Source organism: Mesoplodon mirus (genome assembly GCF_964341445.2).
Source record: "Mesoplodon mirus genome assembly, chromosome: 20".
Taxonomy (NCBI): domain Eukaryota; kingdom Metazoa; phylum Chordata; class Mammalia; order Artiodactyla; family Ziphiidae; genus Mesoplodon; species Mesoplodon mirus.
In genome coordinates, this window is record NC_138996.1 from 8,602,240 (window position 1) to 8,615,490 (window position 13,251).

At 47.9% G+C, this 13,251-nt stretch overlaps 1 protein-coding gene across 2 annotated transcripts in view; it reads right to left on the minus strand.

Moving 5' to 3' along the window:
• Positions 1-13,251, minus strand: part of IKBKB (inhibitor of nuclear factor kappa B kinase subunit beta) — a 47,265-nt gene that overhangs the window by 13,005 nt on the left and 21,009 nt on the right. For both annotated transcript variants that reach the window (XM_082608721.1, XM_082608720.1), the window contains exons 6-9: positions 7,740-7,828; positions 6,626-6,715; positions 4,169-4,293; positions 852-959 (exon numbers count right to left, since the gene is read on the minus strand). In XM_082608721.1, the coding sequence (XP_082464847.1) occupies positions 852-959; positions 4,169-4,293; positions 6,626-6,715; positions 7,740-7,828 (412 nt within the window). The remainder of the gene's footprint in view (positions 1-851; positions 960-4,168; positions 4,294-6,625; positions 6,716-7,739; positions 7,829-13,251) is intronic.

A 13,251-nucleotide genomic window follows, 5' to 3' on the forward strand; every position in this document is an offset into this window, starting at 1 on the left:
TCCCAGGCCCGCCCCACCTCAGGAGAACCGCCCACACAATCCAGACCCCTCACTGCTGATTTGCTTTGTCGGTCGCCCTGGGGACCCCTCGAGGGGTCCACACGACAAAGTTCTCACTTCTCCCGGTCCAGCGGGGTCCTGCCGGCACCCTCAGCAGCCCTCGCCACGCTCCCAAGAAAGCCCTGCAGAGGCCAGCACCGCTACGAGCTGCCTCTCCTGGGCACCCCCCCATCTTTCCCCATGCCTATCCTGCACGTCTTTCCAGATCCTTCCAGAAAGTTCCAGCCCGCCCACTCATCCCGCACAGCTAGTCCACTCGGTACCTCTCTCCCCGTCCTCCAAACACTCAGGAGCCACTGTGCTCCGTGCTCCTCAGCTGTGTGTGGCCGCCTGGCAGCTTTCCTCTGTACTAGTCCCCAATTCTGATAGGATTACCTGACTGCTCATATTCTGGCTCTAAGACCAGACGGCAGTGCCGTTCAAACCGCAAAGGTTTGTTTGTTGACAGTAACACACGATTAGGCTGCAGGCAAAGAGAAATAAAGCGTAATCCCCTGGCCGTCAAAGGCTTACGGCTGACCAGAAGGTAAACCCTCTGCAAAACCAAATGTCACGCGAGGTAGAAGCTCCTTGGAGTGAGGAAAGGTACAGATTGCTGTGTGAATTCGGGAAAGAGATGACTTCTAGATGGGGTCGGGGGGAAGGTGTTCTAAGTTTAACACTGAGATGGATTATGCCAGGTGCCGGCCACAGCAGGATGTCCCGATGTCAGAGCTACCAGGACGTCGGCTCCGACATCCATTTCTAAAACAGGAAGGACACGACGCGGACGGGAAGGCCCGGGGCAGTACCTGTTGAGGTTGCTCGGGTGGGGTAACGAGCTGGAGAACTTCACGGCTCCGTTCAGGTCCTCACTCACCACGATGTCCATCTCACTCTTCTGCCGGACTTTGGAGTGCCTGCGGACGCAGGGCCTGGTCTGTCACGCTGCTTGTGACGACCCTGCGTCACCCAGCAGCCAACAGCCCCTCTACACCGGTAGCCTTCCACATGACAACCGGACGGGATGCCCCCGGGTTGCTAGTTAACCCCTTGGGATGCCGGCCAGTGCGTCTGCGTCCTGCTAGGATGCTTCTCTGAGAGTTTAAGGCCGTCAGTACTGCCCGGTGAGTGTCACTGACCTTCAGGCTTGTACTGCTGATTCCTGGCCTCACCCTGATCTTTCTTCTACTTTTCATCGAACACAAAACTCTCACGTTTTGGTATGGATGAAATTAGGACGTGCACACCAAGATTACTGCACGAGGGTCCTGCTCACGTGAAACCTGCACGCGCCACACACTTCCCTCTAAATGCATGTGGCTAAGCGTTACTTCTGATGGTGAATGAATGGTTACATTTCCCAACTTAGAGACCCTTTTGATGTATCTGAAACAGTATTTGAAGGAAGCAAATTTTTAAACTGGTTTCAAATCTTCTTGGTGACAAGGGTGATGATGTAAGTCTGAATACTGCTTCAGATAACCAAGCACTGACTGTGAACACGCCCTTCTCGGCCCGATGACCCAACGTGGTAGACGGTTTTCAGCCACCCATTCAGCGGTAAGGAAGTGAAGATCAGGTGACCTGCCCAAGGTCACACAACCGGGGACTCAGATCCAAAGTCTGGTGCTCCTTCTACTCTGTCTAAATGTCTACATCCTTCCTTTTCAAAAACACGTAAGAAATTCAAACGCAAAATGCTTTAGCCCTGAAGCCTCACTGGCGAGGGGTGAACCGGACCACGTGGAGCACACGTAGCCTGGAAGAGCTGGGGTCCAGCTGGAACCTGCCTGCTCTACGTCAGGCTGTCATTACACACAATGGGATGGTCCTCTGATAGAAACTCGGTCTATCAACGGGAAACTATACAGATAAAGAAAAGGACACAGTAAGTGAAATGCTTACTGCTCAGGACAGTCGTAAAATGTACTTCACAGTAGCTCAGTGATAGGATAATAAAGCTCAAATTGCATTTGTCCTGAAATTACTATCTACCTGCCATCTGAGATGAGAGTGAAATTGCTAAAGCTGCCTGAGGCATTACAAGGCAGACAAGACAGGCACGTCTCACGGCTACCGGGTTTCAGAGATGTCCACCTGCAAGTGGTCACCCGGCCTCCCGGCTCCGTACAGGAGGCTGGCTCTGCAGACAAAAAACTTACTATGAAGATGCCAGGCCATTAGGGATAGCTTCAAATAGCATTTCTTCTTCTAGTTCTAATGGACTTTAACTCATCTTGTTATAAATAATGGAAACGCTCGACATTTGAACTGAAAAAAATGCAGTAATTCCTTGGTTAGTTAAAAACACTATAGAGGTACAGACATTTAAAGTTTTTGTCATGATGGTTACATGATAAGGTGTGACTAATGTAATGAGCTAATTCAACTCCAGAACCCAGCTTAGGAGCGCTGCCTCTTCTAAAGTCACTCCCCACAGGAGGGCACTCTCTGCCATGTCACCAGGCTCCTCAGGAGCTGGGACCATGCCTGGTTCATCTCTTCCAGTGTCTTGGCATGTGAATGGTGACTGAACTGGACCGCGTCACACAAAACTACTCTTCTGGAATTGATTTCAAAGGCTACATCTTAGTCTTATAAATAAACCATCTCATGATGTCCTTTGAAAAAGTCAATGTTTTCGCTACTTCCAGAAAAATACTGAGAAACGTGACAACAGCCAGTGTGGACCCACAAAGGGGCAGCTTCGTACGTTCCTGGTGGAAACATTATTTATACAAACTTTCTGTGGAGCAATTTGTTAGTGCACATGGAAGACCTTTAAAACGCGGATAATCTTTGATCTGTTGATCCCATTTCTAGGAATTTATCCCAGGGAAATAAATGCGGACATACAAGGATTTCCGTACAATGATGTTATTCTTGGTGTTATTTTAAGAAGTAAAAATTATAAACCACTGATTCTTCCAGTAATGGGGAACAGGTTAAACCAACTACTGTGGAACAGCAAACAGACGTGACAAAGAACATGGAAAAACAGAAAGCATTTTCCGTAGCAAGTTTGAAAGGCAGGTTCTATGAGAGTATGTATGGTAACCTACTTTGTTTTTTAAATTAACACAGGCACAGTGAAGAAGCTGGAGACACAGAGATATGTTCACAGCAGTTGGAGCAAATTCTCGGTGTAAAAATCCTGGAAGAGCACGTACAGGGCAGTGTGCACATTACACTGTCACTGAGGTAAAATGGGGCGGCATACATAAATGAGTTAACAAACAGGTACGTGCCCATTTGCTTGTACACATACAAGACGTCCGCAGAGGAGGACCCAAAATCAATGGGACCGGATGCCTGTGGGGAGGAACCATGACTTCTCACTTTTATACTCTGAAGTTTGAACCACATGAACTTACCACTGCTCCAAAAAATAAAAACTGGAGATAAAAAAATAATGTTGAACAACGGTAGCATCATTTCAATTAGTGTGTGGTCTCTCAAGGAATCATTTTGAATGAATCCTAACTGATTTGGGGGATGTTAGTTTTTAAATGATGCATTTCAGTAAAGGTTAACTTTTATGTATGCAATGAACCACACGTTAGTATCATAATCAGAAAAGAAGTTTCAAAATATAGAGTAATTTTTAATAACTTAATTGTATCCTTTGACTTTTCTTATTAGAAAATCTTTTTGGAAATGTATTCAGTTCACATTTTAAGCCACTTTTTGACGCTTTTAAAAACAGTAAAATTTGTCAACAATAAATTTTCATGTAAATACAGCTCATAATTTGTCACGTGAACATGCTATTTGTTTGTTTACTAACGCACAGTGTTTTCAGTGTAAGCGTACGCTACACACACACTCTGTAAACACAATGATCTCCAGCCCTGCATAGAGCAGTCATTTACACAGTACTGGATTTAAAGCTGTTAAGGTCCAGAATCCAGGTTGACACTTAACAACCTTCCATCTTTCCAGGCTTTGGGAGCTCAGACTGCCCACGTGCCAGGTCTTAACGGACTTCCTCTGGGCGAGAGGTCACAGGTGTCTCAGGCCCAGCCTGGGGTGCCCAGAGGGACAGGACAGGCGAGGTGACATCTGACAAAGACAGGGGGGACACTCCCCGCTTCGGGCGGCCGGCCCGCCCCGAGCCCTCACTCACCACTGCACGGGCTGCCAGTTGGGCAGGAAGGGCCGGAAGCCCGTGATACACTCGAAGGCCAAGGTGCCGAAGCTCCAGTAGTCCACGGTCACCGTGTACTTCTGCTGCTCTAGCAGCTCAGGGGCCTGCGGTGACAATGGGGGGACATACCTGAGCTGCTCCCCGCCTGAGGGTCTACCACGGAGGGGGGGCACCCAGCCTCTTATCGTGCCCCATATGCTCCCGGGGCCCCGATCCAGGTGAGGAGGTGACCACGTGTTCAGCAGGTGGTACCTAAGGTCTCTCTGGACCTCATTCAGTCCCGGTGCTGAAACAAGGGCCTGGGGGTATTTCAGGTGAACCGGAGGGCAGCGTGTACCCTTTTCCCGGCACTGTGCAGGGAGGGGAAGACAGGGCACGGACAACAAAGGGAAGTGATCCCGGCCATGCACACTCGTTCACAGCACACGCACTGCGTGCCAGCTGGTCCCCTAAAGTGACGAGGTCCACAGCATGCGGTCGGACAGCGGGATGGATTGTTGCAGTCAGGTAGGAAAGGCCAGATGCATGGCTGCTGCCCAAGCAGAGAGGCTGGGACAACCGAGGAAAGCTTCCCAGCACAGGTGGGACGGGAACGGATCAGAGTGCCTCAGGGCAGACAGCCCAGAAAGGACTGTGACAAGCGAAGGCGTGCAGGCAGGACTGAGCCCGGGCTGGCTGGAGGCATGACGCTCATGAAGGACCACGGAGTCCAAACCAAGAGGAAAAACGTGGGGACGCACAGGTCAGCCTGTGTGTCCGGTTATGGCCAGAAGTTTTAGGCCCGCAAGTGAACAATTTGGCCTAGCATCCTTGTCAGAGCCTGGGGTCCTCACTAACTGCTGCGGAGCTGAGGAGGGGTCCAGAGGACACTGGGCAGGACCCACAGGGTCACGTTATGTGGATACACGTGCCGAGTCACAGCCCCGAGTCCCCGCTCTGAATCCTCTAGTCCCCAGGGCAGGTGATAAACCGGCAGTCCACTGCCCGGTTGGGGGGTTAGCGGGAAGTATGGCTACACTCAAAAGGACCTCAATAATTGCTTTCTCTCTTTCTATATAAGAACCACGTAGGATAATTAAGCTCGTCGAGCCCAGTGGCTTTCAACCTTTTTTTGTTTTTCTTTTTTAAACTGTGGATTCCTTTAATCAACAGGTACTGGTTATCATCTGCAAACAATCTATTACCCAGTTCTGCTGGGTCTCTTCCAGGCATTTCTTGAACCATCCTTTACATCCTCAAGGCCCTCCACCAGCTCGGACCAGCTCAGCACAACAGCCCCCTTACCACTCACCCACTACCTGCAATCCACCCTTCATGCTGTGCCAAGCGTGGTCTCTTCAAAAGGTAAACCTGGGCTTCCCTGGTGGCGCAGTGGTTGAGAGTCCGCCTGCCGATGCAGGGGACACGGGTTCGTGCCCCGGTCTGGGAAGAGCCCACATGCCACGGAGCGGCTGGGCCCATGAGCCACAACTACTGAGCCTGCGCGTCTGGAGCCTGTGCTCCGCAACGGGAGAGGCCACAACAGGGAGAGGCCCTCGTACCGCAAAAAAAAAAAAAAAAAGGTAAACCCGATCCGTCTCACACTTAAAAACCTTCCATGTCTCTCCAGAGGTTTCAGGATAAGGTTTAAAATCTCTAACCCAGCCAACAAGGCTTTGAATAATCTGGCCTCTACCTCTCTCTCCAGCCTCAACTCTAGATACCCTCTTCCTTCTTCTCTGGTTCCTGCCACACCTTCTGGTCTCCCATGTCCTATCCCTTTACCTGGAACTTCCTCTCTCTCCCCTCCCCCAGTCCTCCTTCCCCACCGCCCCCATCCTTCAGGTCCCAGACCAGGCTAGGTCTTCCTAAAATATATTCTCATAACACCCTGCACTTGCCCTTTGCAGTACTGATCACAAGTGTAATTTCTTCATTATTTGTGTATCAGGGTGATGCCTGCTTTCCTCCTAAACTCTAAAACTACACTTGACCAATATTTCTTGGATGAATGAGTGACTCAAATAGAATCGCAGTATGAAGACCAAATAACAAAAAGAAAGGGTGGGAGCTCGAAGCTCAGCCCTCTCCTCCATGGCCCCTGAGATGCTGCGTGGAAACTGAGGCCCCCTACAGACCAGCAAGAACCTGGTTTAAACTCTTTGTCCTCAGGTGAAATACTGCAGCATGAGAGGTTATGGGGCTCCTGCGAGGGCCCAGGAGCAGGGTCCTTCTGATATGAGAAGATGACCACATCCCTCCATAAGGCCTCTGCTGGCAAAGCGTGCTGACTTGAATGGATTATGAGTCTGACCTCATACAACAGTTCCTAGGCATCCAGGAAACATCCAAGAGCCGGCAAACTTAGATGGCAGAAGGCAAGGGTGGAGGAAGAGCCCCACAGACACGGCCATCGGACAGCAACTGACACACAAACATGGAAACCCCGTCTCTTACCAGGTACTGCAGGGTCCCCACAAAGGAAGTGCACAGACTGCCCTGGTCCAGCTCCTTGGCGTATCCTAGGTCAATAATTTTGTGTATTAACTGAAAAAAAAGGGAGGAGGAGAAACCTGACGGTTATGAGAGTATACTGTCCTTCCAGAATTCTGAACGTCTCTGTTAGAGCAGAGGATATTTCTGAATTCCCGATCCTAAGACCCTAAGTTCCAAAGGACCACCAACTACACGGGAGAGTGCCCTGGACGTGGTAGATTTAGGCAAAAGAAAACAATGTAAAAACGCCAGGCACATGTTCTCCCTTGCTCTGTGACCAACTGCCAGAGGAAGGTCAAAATTAGCAGAACACGCACCAGCCCTCAGGACTGCTAAACCTAGACGCAGAGGACCAGGCCAGTTCCTTCTCAGTAAATACCTTTAATTCTCAAATCTTAGAACTGGCAGGAATGAGCGTGAACTGGGCCAAAGGTGAGAGCTAGGACAGGCATGGGTCACACCTAGGATGCTGCAGGAAGCTGCGTGGAAGAGATCAGACAGTCTGTGAGCTGAGTTACTGCATTCCACTCAGCTGAGCCCCTGCCAGTCACCCAGCTGAACAAACAAGGCCAGGAAGAGCACAGGGCCAAGCCCTGCGGGGAGGTTACCCCACACCTGAGCAGGGGGCGCTGGAGAAGGTCCCCGAGAGCTCTGGGGAAACTGCAGGCTGGACCAGGCCCCATGGGCAGGTGCCAGCTCCAAATGCCTCCTCTCAGCCACGTCCAGAACCAACTTATAGATGGACTCCCTGTTAGCTTCAAAAGCTGAGGCTCTCAAACAGATGGAAAACAAAAAGTCCATTTCCAAGAAGTGCAACTCCCAAAGGCTGGGGGTGTCAGCTGGAAGACAAACATTTTTCTTATCAGATTCCTGCAACTTGGATGACTAACAATGTGGTCCATTCAAACCTGCCTCAATCTGCAAGCGAGAACTTTTCGCTGAATTTCGTTCAAATCAAAAAGCATTCCCAGAGAATCAAAGCAAATATGTGAGCAAAGAAACGCAAACACACAAAGTGGGTTCCTCCCCCGCCCAGCTGCCACCCGCCCTCCGCAGGCCCTGGAGGGTCACTCACTCTCTGTTCCCCTTGCTGCAGGACGATGTTTTCTGGCTTTAGATCCCGATGGATGATCCTGTTTTCGTGAAGGTATCTAAGTGCAGAGGCTGACAGGGTGGAAAGGGGAGTGAGTTTTCGTTAAGGCTGGACAATGCTTTTCACTTGGAATCGCCTACCCAGTGAAAGATGATTACCGCGTGCCCCCGACACACACCCTGACTCGGTGCAGGGGATCACAGTGGAGGGACAGGGACCGGCAGACACCCCCCCGGTGAAGGGAAGGGGACCCAGCTACGTGAGCAGAACTTGGACCAGCACCAGAATCTGCCTCGTTCACGCAAAGAACTCTGAGCCTTCCACCCACGAGGTCACCAAGTCCAGTCTTGAGTGGCGGTTCTCAAACTGCACTGCCTGGACCTGCAGCATGCAGACTTGTTAGAAATGCAAAACCCTTGGGTCCCAACCCAGACGAAGTGAATCAGAAACCTGGGGGTTACCCCACAATCTGTGTTTTACAAAGCCCTCCAGGTGATGCTGATAAAGATTGAGAAGGGGAACTTCTCTGGTCTAGAGGCTCAAAAAAAAATTTAAATTCTGCTGGGCAGCTCAGGGAGAAGGGCCCTGTGGGCAGAGAGCACTTGGTCATCTGATGTAGAGTCTGCAGGGCAGAGATGGCTCCAAGGAAGAAGTGGGGGACTCTGGAAGGAGAGAATGGGGGCGCCTTCAATACATCTGACAGTCCAACGTGTGCCTGTTATGCGCCCCGTTCTCTGCTGGGTTCTGAGGGACATAAAATCAGGGAGGGCATGGTTCCCAACTTTAAAGGCCTCAGAATCTAGCTGGCAAGGAAGGAGCCTGCACAACCTGGCTGTGAAGTCACTTGATACCACAGCTTCTGCCGTGAAGAGCAAACATGACTATGCGACTGACCCAGGACAGCCAAGGCTAAGACTCCAAGCAGGACATGATTTTTACCCCTAAGAGAGGTTTAATAACTGCAACAGAAGTCCTAACAACCTGTACTACAAAAGAAAAAAAACTGAAGAAGTATTGGAAAGAGATAAAATTACCTTTAATTGGAAATGATCTGACTATATGCCAGGAAGACTCAATAGACTAAAAACTGGGAAAAATTTAGTAAGTTGTCTGGAAGCAAAACAAGTATATACAAATCAATAGTTTTTCTCCCTGTCATAGATCCAGTTGAAAGGAAAAAGAAAATAAAATCCCATTCACATTAGCAACAAAAATTCTAAAACACCACGGGATAAATTTAGCAAAAAAAGTAGTGTCATGTGAGGAAAACTATATGGCACAAAGAAAAGCAATACAAATAACATAAAGAGTTTTAAAATTTTATGGCAACTATGGAAAAGAGTACGGAGGCTCCTTAAAAACCTAAAAATAGAGTTGCCATATGATCCAGCAGTCCCACTCCTGGGCACTTACCCGGAAAAGACAAAAACTCTAAATCAAGAAGATTCATGCACCCCAGGGGACTTCCTTGGTGGCGCAGTGGTTAAGACTCCGTGCTCCCAATGCAGAGGGCCCGGGTTCGATCCCTGGTCAGAGAACTAGATCCCACATGCATGCTGCAACTAAGAGTTCACATGCCACAACTAAGGAGCCGGCGAGCCACAACTAGAGTCCACCTGCTGCAACGAAGACCCGGTGCAACCAAATAAATTAAAAAATAAACAAAAAGATACATGCACCCCCATGTTCACAGGAGCACTATATACAACAGCCAAGACATGGAAGTAACCTAAATGTCCATTGACAGACGAATGGATAAAAAAGATGTGGTACATATATACAATGAATCCTACTCAGACATAAAAAAGAATGAAATAACACCATGTGCAGCCACATGGATGGAACCGCAGCCACATGGATGGAACCAGAGATTATCACAGTAAGTGAAATAAGTAGAAAGATAAAGAGAAAGATAAATATCATATGATATCACTTATATGTAGAATGTAAAAACTTATTTACAAAACAGAAATTGACTCACAGACATGGAAAAGAAATGGTTACCAAAGGGAAAGGCAGGGGAGGGATAAATTAGAAGGTTGACATTAATAGATACACACTACTATATATAAAACAGATAAACAACAAGGACCTACTGTATAGCACTGGGAACTCTATTCAGTATCCTGTAATAAACTACAGTGGAAAAGAATCTGAAAAAGAATGTGTGTGTGTGTGTATATATATATATATATATATATATATATATATATATACACACACACACACACATATATACACACACACACACACACACATATGTATAACTGAATCACTTTGCTGTACACTTGAAATACTGTAAATCAACTACACTTCAATTAAAAAAAAAGAAAGAAAGCTTTATGGCAAGAGACACTGTACACAAAGCAAAAGGCCAAAAAAAGGGAAAAGAATATCTGCAGCACATATGCCAAAAAGCATATACCTAACAGACAAAAGCTACTACAAATCAATAAAAAAGCAACCCAGATGTTAGGGTAGCAAGAAAACTTTCGTTTTTCCTTTTTTGAACCTCTATTTTTCAAAATCATAATGTTATGTTACTTTTCTAATGAAAAAAATACATAGCTTTTTACTTTAAAAAAACATAAAAAAAAAACAAAGAGGTGGGTTACATAGGTGGCTCCAAAGTTTTTGGATTCAGACCAGTAGAACTAAGAATAAAAACTGAGGATGGGGTCCAAGAGAAGATTACTATATTTCTATTCTGCCAGGTTAAGTTCATCTAAAAATAATAAATATTATCCACTATCAACATAATTTAGTAATTAATAATGTAAAAAAGGAAAGACCATTTTAACACAAAGAAAGCAACCAACCCAGTAGGAAAAAGGGCAAAGAACACGTGAAGCGGTAACTTACAGGAGTAGAAATGAAACGCAAACCGTGAACAATTATGCAATTATGCACAAAGTCGCTCAAGCTTACTGGCCGTCCACAAAGTGCACATTAAAGCAACACTGAGGGACTTCCTTGGTGGCGCAGTGGTTAAGAATCCGCCTGCCAATGCAGGGGACACAGGTTTAATCCCTGGTCCGGGAAGATCCCACATGCCGCGGAGCAGGTAAGCCCGTGCGCCACAACTACTGAGCCCGCGACCCACAACTACTGAGCCCACGGGCAACAACTACTGAAGCCCACGCGCCTAGAGCCCGTGCTCCGCAACGAGAAGCCCCTGCTCGCCGCAACTAGAGAAAGCCTGTGCACAGCAACGAAGACCCAGCGCAGCCAGAAAAAATACGTTAAAAAAAAGCCACAACGAAATGCCTTTCACCTCTTCAGCTGGCAGGAATTTTAGATGAGAGATAAAAGGCACTCCCTACGTTGCTGGAAGGAGTAATAACTGCTGTGCAATTGGGGGAAAGAAATATGGCAAAAGCTATTAAATTTTAAGACATACATATCATTTGACCCTTCATTTCCGCCTCTGGTAATCCAGCTTACAAAATCAAAAGCACTATCACGTACAAATACGGATGTGGACTGCATAGTGTGGAGTGAAATAATGAGAAACTAATGGAAAGTCATCAATCAGGGAACGGCTGAACAAATTATGGAAGATCCATAATATAACAGGCAATTATTAAAAATTATTTAGGTTTATATTACCCAACTCAGAGGGATGTCAACGATGTAATGGTATGAACCTTTTTTTATTAGGAAAAAAAAAGGTAAAAAGCAAAAGTGATCACAACACTAAGAGAGGTTTACTAACGGGTCCTCGGCCAGGGCACAGCAGGGAGGGAGGCAAGAGAGAAGCCCTCCGCAGAAACCAAGGGATCAGATATGCTGTGTAAAGACCTCATGCTGAATGTTTCCTGAAGACACTGGAGAAGGTCTAACTGAGAGTTAAACACCCAACTTCAGGGACTTCCCTGGTGGCTCAGTGGTTAAGAATCCGCCTGCCAATGCAGGGGACACAGGTTCGATCCCTGGTCTGGGAAGATCCCACATGCCGCGAAGCAACTAAGCCCGTGCGCCACAACTACTGAGCCCGCGTGCCACAACTACTGAAGCCCACATGCCTGGAGCCCGTGCTCTGCAACAAGAGAAGCCACTGCAATGAGAAGCCCGTGCAACACAACAGAGGGTAGCCCCCGCTCTTCGCAACTAGAGAAAGCCCGCACGTAGCGACGAAGACCCAATGCAGCCAAAAATAAATAAAATAAATTATTTTAAAAATAAATAAATAAACACCCATCTTCTCAGGGATGTTCCATCCGCATAGTAAGTCAAATCGTAAAACCTCTCCTTAAATCTGCCTTTTTAAACCCAGCCTTTGACCACAGAGTTCCAACCTTTCACACCTGTTCCCTCTTTTCTTTTCTTTCATAACTGGGTACAGTGACTGGCTTAGGTCCAGCAAACGTCCAAATGAAGGAACACACTCGCTGCTTTCAAAGTGTGCCCCACCAAATTCCCCCAAACCTTGTTCTCGGTTACGGTGACTTTTAAAAGACATGCTTCTTATCAGCACTTTCGTTTTTATTTGACTCAGCTTTATTAAAGGATCAAAGCAATGTGTACTAACAAATACTAATAACTGCACAGACACGACACTGCACACAGGGATGCTGCTACTGCTGAATGTGAACGCATGGCCGGCGGGAGCACCACGTGGGGAGACCAGGCGTGCCTGCTCAGTGACTGGGTCACAAGGGCCCGCTTGGGTATGTGACACAGTGTCGGGGTGTAATACATAAAGGCGTGGGTCAGTTTGTTCAACAGCAGGATACATGAACATTGAAACTCACTGTATTCAGAGCGAGTAGAAACGCGGACTAAGGTAAGGCCTCTGAAGCTAGATGTGAACCTCTCAGAGCCAGTGGCATGGGGCACAGGCCGGGGGGGTGTCCCAAGAAGCTCCCAGGGAGGGCAGTCAGGTCACACGGAGAGTGCTGCCCTCGACACTACAAAGACTGAGAGTTGTCACCAGGTCTCTAGGGAGGACAGAGGGCAAGCTGGTGACCACACCAGTGATCACTATTAACAGCTGTCTGTTTTTATGCTTAAGCAACTGTACGTGACAAACTTGAGTCCTCATTTCGGGGGAGTCATTTATTCTCAAATGCTTTTTTGTTAACTTAATAAAGCCCGGAATTTAAAAAATCCTATAGGTGTTGTTATACACGGTTTCTTGGACTGAGGGAAACGGTCAAAACCTTGATGGGCAGGAGCTCTTAGACAGCTCCCCTTACGGGATCAGTCCTTAAAAGGCTTAGTTCAGTCTGAAGGTGCCTTGTTTTACACAACGGTACCTCAGGGGAGTGTCATGAATCGGAATTGTCTCAAGCCAAGAGAATCTAATTTGATTTCAGTTGGATGGAACGTAAGAATTTGAGATGAAGAACAATACCTTTGGGCCTCCCTGGTGGCGCAGTGGTTGAGAGTCCGCCTGCCGATGCAGGGGATACGGGTTCGTGCCCCGATCTGGGAGGATCCCATATGCCGCGGAGCGGCTGGGCCCGTGAGCCATGGCCGCTGGGCCTGCGCA